Genomic DNA, 19,144 nt, shown 5'->3' with positions numbered 1-19,144 from the left:
CGTCCGTGTCTATATCACGGAACCTCGCCGTCTGTGTCTATATCACGGAATCTCGCTGTCTGTGTCTATATCACGGAACCTCGCCGTCTGTGTCTATATCACGGAATCTCGCCGTCCGTGCCTCCTATCCCGGTCCCAAGACATCTGGAACCTTAAACAAAGTGTGAAGAAATTTGAAAAACATGACACATATGTGATATCAATTTGCAACAAATGGGAGATAAAACAAACTGGTATTTAAACTTTCCTCACATAAAGATTACTGTGTATGGGGAAAAGTTCAAAATGATGCGCCTCTTCCTTGCGATCGTCACAAAGTGTTTGTCGTAGATTATTATCGTACTTAATTTCTTTGCTCCCTGTTCTCCCTGCAGGAGTCCTCAGTGTGAAGGCGAGCAGGGCGGCCTGTTCATGCGACCACAGGTCTCCTACTCCACCTGGCAAATGTTCAGCCGAGGAAACTGGAGCCGAGACGCGCCGTCTCCCGGATGTCAGTGTAGCACGGAGGACGTCCGCCGGATGCTCCCCAGCTGCCCGCAGGGTGCCGGTGGCCTGCCGCCTCCACAGGTCGGTGTGTCAGGTCAAGTGTGTTGATGGATTTTGCAAGAATGGACTGAACATAGCAACGAGGCACTTTTTCACATGCTAAAAATGAAATTACTTTGTTCTATGTTCATTTAAAATGTAGCCAATTTAAAAGCACATACAAGGGCAGATGTTATTTGGTTTAATCTTTATTTTTCTTAAATACAAATGTTTACATGTCATAAAATACGTCAAAAATAAGAATAAAATCATTCAAGTTTGAGGAGGAAGGTAAGCTTATCATGTCGTGCCCCTTCTTTACATTATCACGTTTAATTTACATTGAGCTCATATATCTGTGTGAAATAATCATTATGAATATGAGATATATCTCCAACACAAAATAATAACAAAGTAATAATAAAAAACAACAGATGTGATGTGAAGCAAAAAACACAGCAAATATTTCTGGAACCTTGTAAGATTTTCAATAAATGTTTGCTTTTGCTTGTGTGTTGAAATATCTTAGTAGCGTGTGTCTATATCGGGCTATATTTTTTATTCCTTATCTTTTAGATCAAGAGGCTGACTGGAGATATCCTGCAAAATCTTACAAGTTATAACATCTCTGATTACCTGGTGAAAACCTACTCTCAGATCCTCAAGAAAAGGTACTTCGTTAAACATAATAACACACATCACTATTTTGTTTTGTTACTTTTGTTCTCTAGTTTAGTTTTGTAGTTTTGATGTAAAGTAAATGTAAATGCAAGGTTTAAAAAAAAAAAAAAAAAACTTTTTTAACCTTGGAAATGGAGCTTTCAAAAAAATGCTAGTAATCAAGAGCCAATTGAATTTGGTCAAGTGTATTGATGTTATTTATATACCCTATTGATAAATGCCTCCAATTAATCATATACCTTTTTTTCCTTTATTCCTTTATTATTATATATTATTATTTGTAACCTATTTATAATATATATATATATATATATATACCGGTATATATATATATATATATATATATATATATATATATATATATATATATATAATAACACACATCACATATATATATATATATTATATCGAAGCTGCCAATCGGTTATTTATTTTCATGCGTGTGACATGCCATATCCGTGTGCTTTATGTGTCATTGTAGAGTGAATGCAAACATTTTGAATATGAAAAGACAGATATCTGTAGTTGGATCAATGATTTTAATGTAGACATACATACATGTGTTTTCCACACATTCACTCTTTTCCCCTCTGTGTCACTAATAGCCTAAAAACCAAGAAGTGGGTGAATGAATTCAGGTAAGAAGCTGGTATAAAAGGAGGCAAATTATCTCCAGTACCTATAACAATCAACCCTTTTAAATTGTAAACTTCTGAAGGACTGACATGAAACAACTTTCTACTCACAGATACGGAGGTTTCTCCCTCGGGGGCAGCGCCACCCAGACTCTTTCTCCGGTCCACCAAGTACAAGACTCCATCATGGCGATCAGGACTCGTTATCAAGTCCCGCAGGTACAAATGATGAGGTCTCGGGCACGTTTGAACTGAAAACCACTGCTTTTCCTGAATGCTCTTTTAATGTTTCCTCATGTTCTTTGGTTCATCACAGAACAGTTCACTAGACAATCTGCTGAACAGACTCCCGGATTTTCTAGGAGGACTGAACAGTAAAAACAATGTCAAGGTAAATGTTGTTTCTAGTTTATCTGTCGTCTCTCTTTTTAAAAATAAACTCACAAATTTGCCTTTTTTTCCTCTGAATTTTGCCCCACTTTTTTCCTACAGTGGCCCTAATACGGCATGGTACGTTTCCTTTAAAGGAAGAGTCTGAAATAAAACATGTTTCTCTCTTTGCTGTCCTCAGGTGTGGTACAATAACAAAGGGTGGCACGCCATGGTGTCGTTCGTCAACGTGATGAACAACGGCCTGCTGAGAGCGAGTCTGCCTCCGGGTCCGGAGAGGAAGAAACACGGCATCACTGCCTACAACCATCCGCTCAACCTCACCAAAGAACAACTCACAGAAATAGCTATGTAAGTTTAGGATGGATCTGTTTTCTTTCTGTTGTCTCAAGAGATTAAACACATTTAAAAGAAACCACCTTGAACAGAAAAATGGGATTAATGTGAATTTCAGAGGTAAAACGGCGGGACAAAGTGTGAGTTGTGTAAGTATTTTTCATCCACAATGATTTCAAGATTTCAGGATTTTTTATTGTCATGTACTGCAAACTTTTGAAAAGCAGAAATAAAAGTACAGGAGTCACAAATAAAATAAAGCAAAATACAATAAAATAAAAATAAAATAACATTACAATTAAGAGCATGAATTGCAAACAATACAAATCGTTATAAATACTTTCAGTGCAAAATGTAAACAGAGGTGAAATGTAAACAGTAGACAGAAATGTAGAGAACGAAACAATAGAGAATTGGATTGTTCTGTATGTGTTGTGTATGTTAATATGTGTTTTTTTATGTATCTGTTCCTTTCTCCTGCTTCTTCTGAACAGGATGACGACATCTGTGGACGTTCTGGTTTCCATCTGCGTGATCTTCGCCATGTCCTTCGTGCCGGCCAGCTTCGTCCTCTTTCTGATCGAGGAACGAGTCAGCAAAGCCAAACACCTTCAGTTTGTCAGCGGGGTCAAACCGGTTCTCTACTGGCTGGCCAACTTCACCTGGGACATGGTCAGTACTCCAGAGGACGGAGAAATGTCCCTTCTTTATTATTATAATTGGTGTTTTTTTGACAATGTAAGAACAAATCTGAAATTGAAACTGTACAAAATATCCAGAGTGAGTACTCTGGTTATTTTTAGCCACATCAGGTCATAATTAACAGGATTTCTTCCAATTATGTTGAAATTGGCTTTTTATTTTATTGTATATATATGTTGTAATTTCTACAGTTTGCCAGTTTAGGTTGACAAGAGCTACAGAGGTTATTCTTCAACAGAGCATGACATTTCCAAATACATTGTATTCAGATCTCATCATTTTACTGTCAAAATAGAAGTTATGAGTCTGTAAACGTCATCTAATACAACCTAATATATTTTTTAGATCATCTAATTTAAATACCACCTTGTACCTTATCGACCTTTTGACAAAAGTTAGACAGCATGAAAAAACGCAGCCTCCTCATTCGTTTTTTCATTCATTTCAATGATTGTCGCTGTATTGCTGCAGCAAAAAGGTTGTTTTTAAAGGCTCAACTTCTGCTGCAACACGATGTAAATATCATCTTATTCTCTTGTATGTTTTCATTATCCTAACCTAAACTCTGTTAAAGGCCTTTCATGTACAGATGCTGTCAGAGCTCACCGTGGTTCTCCAATAATATGCATTCTCAATAGGAAACAAATATTCACTGGATGAAAGAAGGACCTCTTTTTCTAACATGAAGTGTTGTCCTTCCTCTTTGTCAGTTGAACTACACCGTCCCGGCCACCATGGTGGTGCTGATCTTCATCTGTTTCCAGCAGCAGTCGTACGTCTCGGAGACCAACCTGCCGGCTCTCGTCCTGCTCCTCCTGTTCTACGGGTACGTTCAAGCTCACACTCCGCTGACTGCTGCATCTTTAAAGTCACGTATCATCACATCTGACCCGACAGACTTTTGTCTGTTTCACTTTTCTTTTGATCTGTGTCTCAATGTTTTTTTTTTTTATCTAAATGTCTCCTTCATTCACCAAAGATTATTCTTACCAACATGTTGATAAACAATATTTAAACAACACGCTTCACCAAACAGAAGTGGACTTAATCTTACAAAACTGTAATTAAACCAATTACCATGTGCGCCTCTTGGACCATGTACAGAATCGTTGTAGCCGTATCGTAGTCGATATACACTTCCTGTGTTAAAGGTCAGGTCCCGTGACCCACTATGTCACATGCATTATATGAACTTTTACCTTACATTACTTACATTCACTTCGTTACCAATATATATTGTATCCATTTACAATAATTATAATAATGAACTTAAAACAGTTCTGAATAACCAAACACATTTTTATGATGGAATTGAATAAATCCTCATGATAAAAAAATAAAAGCATACATTTTTCCACACTACTCCAACTTACTGTTATGATACGTGATCGTCACTCTGTAGTCTTTGTCCCAGTTGGATCATGGTCAGTAAAACAAAAGTAATGAGTCTGTATTGAATAACCCTAATCTACCTCCCTTTCAGGTGGTCCATTACTCCTCTGATGTACCCAGCATCCTTTGTGTTCAGCGTCCCTAGCACGGCCTATGTGGTCCTGACCTCCATCAACCTCTTCATTGGGATCAACGGCAGCATCGCCACCTTTGTCCTGGAGCTGTTTGTTGATGAGGTACAAGCTCTTAACTTGAAGGATTTGAGGAATTTTACAAATGTATAACGAAGTGTGCTAGAAAAAGCCAAAATTCTTGATATATATTATTTGCACATATTTGAATGCTCCTTCAACTTTTCCAATGACTTATGTGATTATTCTTTCCAGCATCTGAACGAGGTGAACAGGATCCTGAAGAAAGTGTTTCTAATTTTCCCTCATTTCTGCCTGGGACGAGGACTCATAGACATGGCCAAAAACCAGGCCATGGCAGACGCTTTCCAGAGACTGGGTACCCATAAATCCACCTCTCAGTAGATATGTCATGCTTTTTGGGTAATTGTTGTGGTAATTATACAACAAAGTTAAATGTATGTAAAGGTTGTCTTTGTCGTGTGCATCTCCTCCCCCAGGTACGAAGCAGACCCTGGACCCTCTTCAGTGGGACTTTGTAGGGAAGAACCTGTTTGCGATGGCAGCTGAAGGTGTGATCTTCTTCATCTTCACCATACTGCTGCAGTACAAGTTCTTCATTCGCCTCAAGTAGGTTTAACTATATTTTAATAAATGCAGACAGAACTTTTGGTCGTAACCAAGCTGCAGTATTTGTACCCAAATGATTGTGATTTTATTTTTTTTAATCGATATTTTTATTGAAAAATATGGCACAATGGAAAATACATTTCAGTAAAGTGGTGAGAACCGCAGATAACGAGAAGTATTAAACTTGCTTTTGTCAGCTGTTCAAAATGTAAACACAGATGCATCAGATAGAGAAAAAATAAATAAACAAAATAAATAAATAAAAATAGATTAAAAGGGGGGCGGGGGGTTCCATCAATCAGGGTTTATAACTGAAAGAGATTGAAAGGGTAATGTTGTATCTCTGCGTACAGGCCGTGGTGGGCGGAGCCAGAGATGCCTCCTCTCGGTCCGGAGGATGAAGACGTCAGCAGGGAGAGAGGGAGGGTCATGAGTGGCAAAGCCCAATCAGACATCCTCACCATGATGAACCTGAGCAAGGTAAAACCAGCATAGGGACTTGTATTATAATGTGGGGAATTGCACCTTTTTCTTTTATCCTACACTGTCAGACTTCTTTTTCTATTCCCGGTTGGTGTGTTTTACAAAGAAAGGACTTTGTTTTGTAGGTTTATAAATCAGGCAGGAAGCCAGCGGTGGATCGCCTCTGCCTCGGGATTCCTCGTGGAGAGGTGAGAGATAAACACACACCAACAGCAGCATTGATTACATCATAGTACGGTGAAAACACGCACATTGTCTGACTTTTGTCACTGTATTTGTCAGCCATGTATATCTGCTGTAGATACAGTCATTATGTCCCAAAAGAGGTAATTCTGGATCATTTCTACATTGTTGCTAGTGTTCGTTTTGTTGCTCTTGCTTTTTCTTCTATTACTGTTACCTCTAATAATACTTCACCAACTGGTGCTGCTGCTTCTAAAACTACTACTGCTGCTTCTACTGCTAATATTGCTACTTCTAGTCCTACAATTAGGATAATAATTAATTAATAATACAGCTGTCTATAGCTACAACAATTACCGCTGCTACTTCAATAGTTTCCGTTACTGTTCAGGTTTATTATCTATTTCAGCAAAGTTTTGGCTAAATAACTTCACATAGTCTTAAGGGAGTGGTCCCCCCACTTCTTCCTGCGCGTGTAGACAGATTTGTAACATGGTGTTGTGTTTGTGTGCTCCAGTGTTTTGGCCTGCTGGGGGTGAACGGAGCAGGAAAGACCTCCACCTTTCGCATGCTGACCGGAGACACGGACATCACCTACGGAGAAGCTTTCCTTAATCAGCACAGGTACAAACTCTCTGCACCAACCAGCTATTCAACCTTTACAAAAGCCGTGTTCAACTTAATGAATGGCACCAAACCATGAGTTTATCCTGAATACAAGAAGACATCTAGATGGATGTGAAGCTTAATCAACTTCTATCATTCGTTATGGGAAAATTATTACTATTTTTGTTCTTTGTGAGCGCATTGAAGACATTAAAAACATTTATTTTTCAGTAAAAACGTACTGAATTTTAACTTATATATTAACATCCCTCAACTTTAAAATGAGCTACAAGAGCAGAAGTTGGTGTCATAACTGTAGGAGTAGTAGCAGTAACAGTAACAGTAACAGTAGGAAATTAGCAGTAGAAGTAGAGGTACTATTAACATCAGTAGTAGTAATTTTAGTAGTAGAAGTAGTTGCGTATATAGTCATGGCAGAATTAGTAAACCTGATGGTAGCAGTAGTAGAAGTATCACTATTATTAACAGTATTTCAGATACAGCAGTAGTATTAGTAGTTATTGCAGTTAAACATGCAGCATTAATCGTAGTTTTATTAGTCATAGTAGTAGAATTATCAGCATTCCAAGTACTGACAGTAGTTTCTGAAGAGTAATAGGTGTATCTTTTACATCGTAGTATTAGTACTAAAGTGGTAGTACCATTCAAAAATGACATAATAACATCAGCAGTATAGTACTACAGTAGTCCTAGTAGTAATAGCACCAGCAGTGGCAGCAGTACTACAAATAGCGGCAGTAATAGTATTGGTATCACTGTGAAAGTGTTTCTTGTGGTTCTCAGCGTGCTGACGGAGATGGAGCGAGTCCACCAGCTGATGGGTTACTGTCCACAGTTCGATGCCATCAGCGACCTGCTGACGGGCCGGGAACACCTGGAGCTGTACGCCCGCCTGCGGGGCGTGCCGGAGGAGACCGTCGCTAAGGTAACGCGAAGGAGCAGATCACCCCATAAACGGTAATCAAGACGTGACGAGTGTATATTTAGCATCACCTGCTCTGATGTCCTGTAGATGGCCCAGTGGGGCGTGAAGAAGCTGGGCCTGACCCAATATGCTGAGCGGGAGGCTGGAGGCTACAGCGGAGGCAATAAGAGGAAACTCTCCACGGCCATCTCCCTCATCGGGGCTCCGCCGGTTATTTTCCTGGTGAGAAACAAACTTGCTCCATCAAACAGCTGAGGAGCAACCGCTAAGATCAACACCGAGGATGAAATGTACCATTAAATTCTGTAGATTAATATGGGGAAAATACCTCTGAAATTACATTTAATATTTGAAAAATTAACATTAACATACATATTGCGCGTAAAATCCCTTACATCACAAACATACATGCAGATTCCTTTCCTCCGATGTGGTTCAGTAACTTAATTGTTGGTGCCACTACAGTAATATCTGTTTCAATGATTTCTGAATATACCTTCAGTGTGCTGAAATGTATTTGTGTCTCACACACGCTTATGTTTCCTTGATGCTTTGATCTATTTAACCCTCGTTAGGATGAGCCAACCACAGGCATGGACCCAAAAGCCAAAAGGTTTCTGTGGAACTGCATCCTCAGCGTCACCAAAGAAGGAAGAGCTGTAGTTCTCACCTCCCACAGGTAGGGGGAGATGTACATTAAATTATTTTTCATTAACTCATTAATAGTGATACATGGTGGTAATACTTCTTTTTCCCTCACAGTGATGAATGTATGTTAATGGGTTTTATCACGTGTCTGTGTGGTCAGTATGGAGGAATGTGAGGCGCTCTGCACCAGAATGGCCATCATGGTGAACGGCAGGTTCCAGTGTCTTGGATCTGTACAACATCTGAAGAACAGGTGAGCACACTATATCTGTCTAATTCAAGTTAGACCTCAAGCCATAGATAGATGGACGGATGGATATCGTAATATAAAATTGCATTCATCATACTGTGATATAAGATTAATTTCAAATGCCTACACACCTTAAATATTTCAAGAGAATCCATTTTTCACTGAATTTTCCAGTGCTCCTATTCTTTATGAAATATAGTGTACATTGACACTTTATTCAATTAATCCTTAAAAAAAAAAAAACTCTTTTAATCTAACATTAAGTAATTTATGCAGTCAGGAAATTTAAACATAATAGCAGCAGTACTTGCCCTTTTTTGTTTATGGACAAGTCATGGTATAGTATGTCGAGAAAAGTCATAGTATAGCGTGTAGAAAAAAGTCACAACAAAAAGTCATGATATAGATTGTCGGGAAAAGTCATCGTATAGTATGTGGAGAAAAGTATACAGCTGTATAGTGTATTGTTGGTATAATCTTTTGGATTTAATTCAAATTAAACTGGTACAGCACATCATAAAATATTTCTCATCGTTTCATCCTTCAAGGTTTGGCGACGGCTACACAGTCATCCTCCGTCTGGTGGACACTAAACCCAACCTGGACTTGTGTCCCATCAGCAGCTACATGAAGAGCTCGTTTCCCAGCATTGAGCTGAAGGAGCACCACCAGAACGTGCTGCAGTATCAGCTGCCCTCGCACGCCTGCTGCCTGGCCCGTGTCTTCGATGCGCTGGCCAACAACTACGAGGAGCTGGGCATTGCCGACTTCTCTGTTTCCCAGACCACCCTGGACCAGGTGAGGATGAACCGTGATCATCACGTTTAGTGAGGTTAGCGTATCACTGAATGAATGAATGAAAATGTATTTCAGACATGAAAAAACAAAACAAAATTCAGGTGAATTAAGTCATTAAGCAAAACAAAATGTAAAGTATACTACAAAACTCATAATATATTCTCATAACAATTCAAAAGGAGTAGTAAGAAGTTTAAGAAGCGTATTTAAACTTACCCCTTCTTCACAATTCAGCAAATCATTTTTGTAAATTAATTTCATTTTCTAAAACAGTGCACCTTGATATGTTAATCCAATATATTAAATATTATTATTCATTATATAATTTCATGTATCATATGTTCATATTATATACCATGGATAAATATATTTACATACACATTACAGTATATATGCATGTATATATCATGCAGAACACATACATACATTTCTAAAACAGTAAGTTATTCCCACATATTTTTATTGTGGTAATAACTTATATAAAGCAACACTTTTGCCGGTAGACACACTGAATTTGAACCATTAACCATCAATAAAAAGATGCACGAGCATATATTTACTACTTATTACTGTATCAACTTCCCTACTAGATATATTAGTATATATTAGATGCATGTATGCAAAGAGGTGTAAAAGAACAACATCCAACATGATGGATAGCTGACCATCATTAGGCTCCAGGCTAATTTAAATCAATTAAAGAATGAATTCATGTGTCACTAAAGCAGATTCATTTTTTTGTAGGTGTTTGTTAATTTTGCCAAAGAGCAGACGGATGACGATCTCCTCACAGGCGTGGTCATCGGCAACAGAACAGTACAGACCAACCAAACTACGCTGCACACCAGGATTAACCCTCCCCCCACCATCCAACCACAGCCGCCGGTGACGCCCCCTCAGCCAAGCAAGACACCGGAGCGTGATGGGAAATCATCTGACGGCAAGCCGAAAGAGGGTAAATCAAAAAAGCCAAAAGCTGGCAAGGTCAAAGCTAAGGAAGGCAAAGCTAACGGAGAGAAAAGCGTTAGTGTGGCGATGGGCAGAATCACTCAGAGAGAGGAGAAGGCTCAGAGGAGAAGCCGACGGGGCAGCAGTGGATCAAACGGCAGTAACGATGGGGCTCTGGGAGAATCCAGTAAATCCGGCAGGTCCAAGCACAGAGGGGCGAGTTCCAGTAAAAACCCTTCTGCACTCTTTATTGTCGACGGCAACACACAGGACAGCGCGCTGTGAAGTGGACCAACTAAAGTCAAAAGCTTTTTATTACTCCCTGTATGTTCATTTGAATGTTTTTCAATGCTGGCAGCGACCTCAATATGCAACATGGAACAGAATTAGAAGCGGGAATAAAAGGTAAATGTATCTCCCCCCCCCTTGGCCTGCTCTCGAGAAAAGAATAGATGAGTACGTCCTAAAATGGCTTTTGGTGCCTTGTTCCCTCGTTAACATATTTGCAGCTCTATGCCCTTCATTGGGGTTCATCAATCTTACACTGTGTCTTCTCTTTCTGTATCATTGGTGCAAAGGTATGTTAAGGTATATACGGAATATTATGCAAGGCTCATTGTAAAAAAAACAAGGGATGGCATTCCTCAGGGCTCAATCATTAGACCTCTTGCAAACTCGTCTTTGCAAAAAAAAAAAAAAAAGCACTTTAACAAAAATGGAAAAGGAAAATGCGGCAAACTGAAGTATAGTAATTTGTTACATGTACTTATTAAGATGATTTTATGTATCAGAAAGCATGTGAGGGGTTACCTCTTAAATATTTTTATGATTAACTTTAAGAGTGTTATTGTTCTGTAAATCAAGAAGTTTTTTTTGTCCATTCTCTGTTTCTTTGTTTTGTATTTATTTTGAGTGTCAGTCAACAGAGGTTTACGCTATATGTCACATGTTAAGGAATCTGAAATACTTCCTTCACAGATTGTGAAAGGTCTAGACATTGGATTGAATTATGACGAGATAATATTGTATTTTTTAAAATATAAAACTCACGAAGAATCCAGATGGACAGGTGTGACTACACTGTTTTACATACATGTTGTTTCACAATCTTCTACATAATGCCAAACTAAAGCATTACGAATTAAGTAACATCAATTAATAGATCAAAGAATTATTATTTCTTATTAGCATTCAGTCTGAGCTGCAAACACCGGACGCAAAAATGTTGCCTTTGGTCAACAATTGTTGTTGTTTTTTTGTTTGGTTTTTTAAAATAAATTCTATAATTATTGTTTTCTATCAAAAATATGAAAAAGCTGACTGAATGTCTGTTACATGCAAAATATATTTACAGTGGGCAACTATAGGCATGACACAAACAAAGTATCAGAAGATAAGAGTACTCAAACAGGAGGATTTCATTCCAAAATGTTGTTTCAATACAAAATCAAATGTTTAAAAAGGTTAAATGTATTGAAAAAGCTGAAATGATACAGAATGTATACGTAAGGATGGATGAAACGGCCAATGTGTCATTTTGAAAGTAACGTCTGTACTACTGAATGAACTGTAAAGGTATTATGCTTGAAAAGTTAAACTTGAACATTAATTTATCTGTGCATCTACTATAAGCTGTACATTATATACTGAAGATATGCTAGCGTAGGAAAAGAAAACGGGTATGTGTATATTGTACATTTACACGTATGTTTATGTGAATGTTTTGTCCTGATGGAAAATAAAACTGCATCTGTATTATTTAAAAGAAATCTTGTGCTGTGTGTTGAGAGTCCAATTTTTTGTTTTTGATGAGTCAATGTGTTGGAAGTCAGGAGGTTTTTCTTCATCGTAGTGAGGATGAGCATTGGTTTTGGTGCAGATGAAAGTGGAGGGAGGCTCCGCCTCCAACACACTATGAAATAACTTTTTTCATGACTTTCTCAGACTTGCTATAAAATAACTTTTTTCATGACTTTTTCTGACATTCTATAAAATGACTTTTTTCATGACTTTTTCTCAACATACTATGAAATAACTTTATTCATGACTTTTTCTGACATACTATAAAATTACTTTTTTCATTACTTTTTCCGACATACCATGAAATTACTTTTTTCATGTCTTTTTCTGATATTCTATAAAATGATTTTTTTCATGACTTTTTCTGACAAACTATAAAATGACTTTTTTCATTACTTTTTCTGACATACTTTAAAATGACTTTTTTCATTACTTTTTCCGACGTACCATGAAATTATTTTTTTCATGAATTTTTCCGACATACTTTCAAATGACTTTTTTCATGACTTTTTCACAACATACTATGAAATTACTTTTTTATTTACTTTTTCCAACATACTATAAAATGTCTTTTTTCATGACTTTTTCCGACATACTATAAAATTACTTTTTTCATGTCTTTTTCTGATATTCTATAAAATGACATTCTTCATGACTTTTTCCCAACATACTATGAAATTACTTTTTTCATGACTTTTTCTGACATACTATAAAATGACTTTTTTCATGACTTTTTCCAACATACTATAAAATGTCTTTTTTCATGACTTTTCCGACATACTATAAAATTACTTTTTTCATGACTTTTTCTGATATTCTATAAAATGATTTTTTTCATGACTTTTTCTGATATTCTATAAAATGACATTCTTCATGACTTTTTCCCAACATACTATGAAATTACTTTTTTCATGACTTTTTCTGACATATTATAAAATTACTTTTTCATGACTTTTTCTGACATACTATCAAATTACTTTTTTCATTACTTTTTCCCAACATACTATGAAATTACTTTTTTAATTACTTTTTCCAACATACTATAAAATGACTTTTTTTCATGATTTTTCCTAACTTTTTCGACATAGTATGAAATTACTTTTTTCATAACTTTTTACGACATTCTATGACTTTTTCTGACATACTGTACTATGACCTTTCTTTTATTAATCATTACTCCACTTTCAAGTGAGGCTGAACATGACCCTGACTGAGTCGAAAGATGACAATGGATGGATGGATGGATGGATGGATGGACATATGGCCGTACAGCAAGCAAAATCTACTCTCAGGCATGGAGACATTGTAGGACAGGTGCAGCATGGAAGGCAGACAGATGCGAAGTCCAAACAGGGCCAATGGACTAGCTGGGAAAACCTGGAACATCAAAAGCTCAAATGGAAGGATCTTTAGGAGATGGAAGGAAGCCAAATCAGCTTCATCATCAGAGCCACCTATGATGTTCTTCCCACACCCACGAACCCAAACCAATGGTTTGGTGAAGATCCTTCTTGTGCGCTGTGTCAAACCCCTGCAACACTGAGGCACATCCTCACCGGCTGCAAAACCAGTTTGTCCCAAGGCCGCTATACTTGGAGACACAACCAGGTCCTACGACAACTGCAATCACCCTGGAAGGAAGGAGAACTACCAACAACACCCACCTTTACACCAAGTACTGATTATTTATTTATGGGATTGTACTAGCTCAACTCCACTATTTTATTTTATTATATATTGCTTTATTCTAACCAATGCATTTCCTGTATCTGACTCTCTTAATTCATTGCATGTATTTTATTATATTTTTTAGTTATTTCCTTTATTCTATTCTGTCTTAAATTATTTCCTTGATTTTATATTTTAAAAGCAAGCAAACAAAAACCACTCACTAAAAGCCCTGTTGCCATGTTGTCACTTGGCTCCTCCCACCCTCTCCTCCTCTCAGGGCTTCAAACCAAATGCTGATCTATGGATAGAAAAGAAAGTCATGAAAAAAAAGCCATACTTTGTCAAACAAATCAATTGAAAAGTTGTTTCGTATATTGAAAAATGTCATTGTATAGTCGTTGAAAAAAGTTATCACAAAGTCATATCCAGGGTATTGTAAGTTGAAAAAATCATATAAAAGTCAAATTAGAGCATGTTCAACAGCTCATAAACAGCTCATAATTTTATGTTGAACAAAAGTCAAAAGAAAAAAAACTTGCTGTTTAGAAAGTCATAAATTGACAGAGCGCATGCCATAAAATGTCAAAAAAGGTCATAGTATGTCATGGAAAAAAGTCATAGTTAAATAAAATAATATAATACAGAGAGGGAATATTAAACAAATCAAACATCATTATGAATTCTCATAATAATAAGAAAAAAGTAAAAGTATAGTATGTCGAAAAAAGTGGAAAAAAAGTGTTGGAGTAATCACAGTTTGGGGGGGGGGGGGGACTTGTTTCGTTCCTCTCCGAGTCGTTCAAAAGGAACGAATCGGTCATGACTCAAGCGTCACTGCATGAATTCTTCTTCTCTCGCGTGGCTTGTTTTAGCAACCCGGTTCATGTCGTTCACGAGTCAGTTGGAGTAGTGCCTCGGTTCGTTTGCGCAATGCTAAAATTGTTGTATTTATTTTGCCAGCGACTGGTTTCGTTCCTCTCCGAGTCGTTCAAAATGAACGAATCGTTCGCGAATCGAACGTCACTCCTCGTATAGCGAGTTAGCAGCTTTAAGCTAAGTTACTATCAGAAAGTAGGATTACTGTCAGAGCCGAAGGCGTCTGCGACGAAGGGTCCGGAGTTACCGACCAACACAGGTGGGCTCGAGAGTTTACTATTAGTTAATAAACTGTTTATATATCAACATGACGGTTGCATAACTGTGACTACAGTAAAAAAAAAAAAAAGTTTCATAAGTGAGGCTAACTTCAAGCTAATGCTAGCAGCTAGTAAGTTTGTGATCAACGTCCTGCTACGAGCAGCTAGCTAGTTAGCGAAGCGGCTGGTAAACTGACGTTAGCGCACGAAATAAGTTCCGTTTTCGCAGAGGTGACTTTGAAGGGTTCGCTGCTGCCTCCTCGTCTGTCATTAAGGTTAGTCCGGTGTGAAGGTTTACTTCTGTCATTCAACGCTGCTGTTTGTTTTGTAATGTACACAGAGGTGTTAAAACAAGTACAGGAATTCTGTACTCAAGTAGAAGTACACATACTTAGAAGTACTGATTCAACTTCCTTAATCGAGTAAAAAAGTGTGAAAAGTGCTCAAAGTAAAAACAAATATCCCTATGGAGGATATTTCTACTGGCTGTTTTTGTGTGTGTTTTTTTTGCAAGGCTAACTGAATCTCACGTCATATTAATAATAATTAATAATAAAAAAATCAAGAAAACTTTTTTCAATCCTACAGGAAATTGTACCGCTGCAACGGCTCCACAAGAGAAACAGTAAATAAAGACAATATAAACATAGTAAATAAAGACAATATAAGACCTATACACATGAGTAGTCAAATTATAAAAGTATAAATTATAAATAATGACACCAATGAGTAATGTATGTACAATGTATGCATATAAAACAACACAACTCTGTTTGTATCTTTGCTAAAGTAAAAAACTAAAGTAATGAGCCTGTTTTTAGAAAGTACATATTTGTTTTAAAATGTAGGGAGGAAAAGTAAAAAAAAAAAAAAAAAAAAAAGCTGCCATATCTACATTTACCTGTTATAATAAAGTCCAAAACTGACAGATTTCTCACTGACCTTTTGGGTTATTCTCTGTATTTATTTGGGAAGGTGTCGTAGCTGTTGATAAGCCACCAGTAACAAAAGGTGTAACTGTACTTCTTATCTTAAAAAGGTGTGGATGAGTACACATAAAAGCTGCAGGCTACATATCAGCAAGTATCTGGGGTTGTAAGACCTCACATTCACCCAGTTTGCTTATTTTAAGTTGCCGTCACATCCTCATCGTGCCGTTTTGACTCCCGTCTGCAGAGACTCTGGAGTCGAGCATCAACGGTGTGGTTTTGGAGAGCGAGAGCGTGCACAGCGGAGTCGAGGCTGAGGAGGAAGCATGTCCACCGACGGGGAGCCCACGTACACGGTCAAGCTGATGCAGCTGCTGCTGCTCTCCACCTACTGGGGAATGCAGATTTGGGTCACCTTCATTTCAAGTTGGTAACACACACACACACACACACACACACACACACGGATAATAGTACACAAAAAAGTTAGAAAGACAAGAAGAGCATGTGTCAAGCTTTGGGATTGATGCATGCTTCCCTAAGCTGCTGGACTTTTCACTAATGTGCACTTTTACTTTTTTAACGTAATAATTGTGTTTCTACCTACCTACCTATACCTGAATTACGATGTAGAGGTCATCAGAAATGGCTTCTCTAAATCTTGTTATATTCAGAATATAAAATTATTCTTGTGACGGGATTAAGAAGCAGGAAGTACCTCTGCAGCTCTAGAAATTACTTTTTTTTCCCTCCTCAGGCTTCGTGATGGACAACCACCTGAACCGGCACACTTACGGGTTCATCCAGAGCCGCCTCGTTCCATTCTACCTCCACCTGGGCTCGGCCTGCGCCTTCTTCAATCTCACCATCTACGCCGTGTATCACCCCAGCGACACGCTGGACGACAGAGAAGCCTTTCAGGTGCGTCGTCTGCTTTCACCTTTACGTACATTTTATTATAACATCAATTTAATCTGTAACTCTGCTTTTCACCTTCAGATTTTCATCTTCTTCGTGTCGGTGACGGTCGCGGCCGTCAACGCTCAGTGGTTCGGCCAGATGACGTCTGAGATCATGGCGGACATGCACCTCGTGGAGCAGGCGTGTGGTCTGGGACAGGACATCGGTTTATCGTCGAACCACGAGGCTTACGCCAAGCTGCGTGACACGGATGCCAAGTACCGGCACCTGAGCGGCCGCCTGTGGCTCTACAGGCTGCTGTCCTCGCTCTGCAACTTCTGCTGCGTCGGCTGCAACTTCTACAGCCTGTGTCACACAGCTGAGAACCTCGGCACGCTCTGAGCCCCCGACGCCAAACGGCAGCTGGACTGTTGCATCTACCAAAGAAATAGTCACTCAAACGTCTCCCGTACGAATTTAAATTACAAGCTGTTTTTGTATCAAAGCAATAAGTTATATAATTAACACATGAAAGTCTCTCTCTGTGCCTTTTAGATACGAGATAAAAAGTCAGGTTGGCCTTATTGCCTTTGGGGATTAATGAAAGCTGCAGACAAGTAACGTCTCACCTCTCACCTAGTGTGGCCGATGCCAGCCATGACACCTCCCCCTTGTTACCATAACGATGGTAGCTTTCATGTTTTAAAAGAACATGCAGTACCAGAATGTGCTACGTGTGTGTGTGTGTGTGTGTTTTTTAAAGCTTTAAGCCAAAAAAAACTCCACATTTTTATGAAGGGAGGTGCTCCCACGCTGCTCTTCCTGTCTGGGTGCAGTTTGAATACTTTTTGCAGTGGCACAGGTTTGTCTGGCTTACCTGATGTTGACCGACATGCACCTGTGGATTAATTTTGAAAAGGTTGAGCTATTTTTAGCTCTCCTGGAAAGAAAGGGTTAAAAGAGTTTTAACTTGTGGCATGTGCAAGACAGAAAGTTACCACTAAACGCCTGGAATAATGATGGTAGTAAATGGACAAAATGCATTTTGCATAATTTTGCCTTAACTAAAACTTACATCAAGATTGTTAAAAGATTTAAAAAGCTGTTGCGTCTTTATCTTTACGTTCTCAAGTGTTTTGTTTCATTACCTCGGTTAAAAAAAGAAAATGCAGCCGTGATCGGAATTGAAGCCATTTGTGAGTTGTGCTCTTTGCACTTCTCAGGTTTTAGTCATCTTTGCATCGTCGTTCTGCAGTTTATTAAGCTACGATGAGCCCTCGTTGTTTGCAGCCGCCGAGGTGAAACTCGGCCTGTGTGTTTCTTCTAGTTTGTGTCGGCCTTTTTAATAAATGTCCTTTAAACCAAAGTCATGGGAGGAAATCGAGGCAAAGGCAGCAGAGAACGGATCCTCTTTGTTTTGATTGCTCACAGTGGATGGATGATGGTGTTTTTTCTGTATCCACAACCCACAACCTCCAAAGACAATGCAATGCAACAAACACCTGGATTCAAAAACTGTACACATTATATTTACTGAATACAAATCGATAGTTTTGTACACACAAAAGCTGTGCTGTTCTTTTAGAATTTCACATCAAATGGTGGATATTTAATGGCAGTTTCTTAATGTTGGAGATTGGGTTGTATAATTGTTAATGTGGTTTGTGCAAAACTGAATGTGAGTCAACTGAAGACCAGTGAGGTCAGAGGTCATTAGCAGTGGTTGGTAGTGCGTTTGTATCAATGATGTTTTTAAAAATATCCTTTTTTTGTATTAAAAAATGTTTTATCTCAGATTGTGCTTCAAGTTCTCCACATTTTTATTCAGATTAATTGGTAATATTTTCTCAGATAACACTTAATTAACCAGCCAAGCCTTTGTTGTTTTTCCTCAGTCCTGCATTTCACTAAACTGGATTAAATAATTTGGGAGGTTTACATTTGGATTCGTAGCAGTTTTATTATATATTTTGGGTGGTGAACATTATAGAATTTACTTGAGTACAGTAACAAAGTATGTTTTAAGTATTGTTACTTCCCACCTCTGCAATGCTTAGTTTTGTTTACCTGCCAAAACTTTGAAAGATGCCAACATCACAATTTTCTCCTAATCTCACAGGGATATTTAAAAAACAGATCTGTCCGATATGTTTGTGGTTATCTGAAAAGCTTTTTAAACCTGCTGACTCACAAACAACCTGCTGACTCGGCTCCAGACTGACGGTGTGATGCGGCGGATGTGACAGAAGGGGGAGGCATTGCTCTCCTGGAGTTAATCATCAGTGTTCGCTGGGGTAAAAATAAACTATTCAAAGACGTAAATAGAATCACTCATTTAAATGCAGAAAGCTGGATATTACAGGATAATGTATTAAATAGAGATGTGGTATAAATCTAATAATAACTGCAACAACAGATAAAAAA

The 19,144-nt window shown here is 38.2% G+C and overlaps 2 protein-coding genes across 4 annotated transcripts in view; both read left to right on the top strand.

Annotated features, from left to right (window-relative positions):
- Positions 1 to 12,033, top strand: part of abca7 (ATP-binding cassette, sub-family A (ABC1), member 7) — a 32,717-nt gene extending 20,684 nt beyond the window's left edge. For both annotated transcript variants that reach the window (XM_084012047.1, XM_084012046.1), the window contains 20 exons: positions 375 to 567; positions 1,102 to 1,196; positions 1,812 to 1,844; positions 1,955 to 2,060; positions 2,158 to 2,232; positions 2,413 to 2,582; positions 3,062 to 3,239; positions 3,980 to 4,095; positions 4,753 to 4,897; positions 5,048 to 5,171; positions 5,293 to 5,422; positions 5,776 to 5,902; positions 6,031 to 6,093; positions 6,606 to 6,712; positions 7,499 to 7,640; positions 7,728 to 7,862; positions 8,216 to 8,319; positions 8,449 to 8,541; positions 9,087 to 9,336; positions 10,081 to 12,033. In XM_084012047.1, the coding sequence (XP_083868173.1) occupies positions 375 to 567; positions 1,102 to 1,196; positions 1,812 to 1,844; positions 1,955 to 2,060; positions 2,158 to 2,232; positions 2,413 to 2,582; positions 3,062 to 3,239; positions 3,980 to 4,095; positions 4,753 to 4,897; positions 5,048 to 5,171; positions 5,293 to 5,422; positions 5,776 to 5,902; positions 6,031 to 6,093; positions 6,606 to 6,712; positions 7,499 to 7,640; positions 7,728 to 7,862; positions 8,216 to 8,319; positions 8,449 to 8,541; positions 9,087 to 9,336; positions 10,081 to 10,569 (2,875 nt within the window). In that variant the 3' untranslated portion in view covers positions 10,570 to 12,033. The remainder of the gene's footprint in view (positions 1 to 374; positions 568 to 1,101; positions 1,197 to 1,811; positions 1,845 to 1,954; positions 2,061 to 2,157; positions 2,233 to 2,412; positions 2,583 to 3,061; positions 3,240 to 3,979; positions 4,096 to 4,752; positions 4,898 to 5,047; positions 5,172 to 5,292; positions 5,423 to 5,775; positions 5,903 to 6,030; positions 6,094 to 6,605; positions 6,713 to 7,498; positions 7,641 to 7,727; positions 7,863 to 8,215; positions 8,320 to 8,448; positions 8,542 to 9,086; positions 9,337 to 10,080) is intronic.
- A 2,723-nt stretch (positions 12,034 to 14,756) lies between these two features.
- LOC311015033 (transmembrane protein 205) lies at positions 14,757 to 17,779 on the top strand. 2 transcript variants are annotated; one of them, XM_084012055.1, is made up of 4 exons: positions 14,757 to 14,890; positions 16,068 to 16,246; positions 16,578 to 16,741; positions 16,820 to 17,779. In XM_084012055.1, the coding sequence occupies exons 2-4, from the start codon at positions 16,147 to 16,149 to the stop codon at positions 17,120 to 17,122; spliced, it is 567 nt and encodes a 188-aa protein (XP_083868181.1). In that variant the 5' UTR covers positions 14,757 to 14,890; positions 16,068 to 16,146; the 3' UTR covers positions 17,123 to 17,779. The 2 variants fall into 2 exon arrangements, with proteins under 2 accessions (XP_083868181.1, XP_083868182.1); XM_084012056.1 differs by lacking the exon at positions 14,757 to 14,890 and adding an exon at positions 15,015 to 15,166.
- Positions 17,780 to 19,144: the final 1,365 nt, after the last annotated feature.

The sequence above is a fragment of the Eutrigla gurnardus genome (genome assembly GCF_963514095.1).
Source record: "Eutrigla gurnardus genome assembly, chromosome: 6".
Taxonomy (NCBI): Eukaryota; Metazoa; Chordata; class Actinopteri; order Perciformes; family Triglidae; genus Eutrigla; species Eutrigla gurnardus.
The sequence above is the reverse complement of the archived record's forward strand: the minus strand, read 5'-3'. Positions and strand labels throughout refer to the sequence as shown.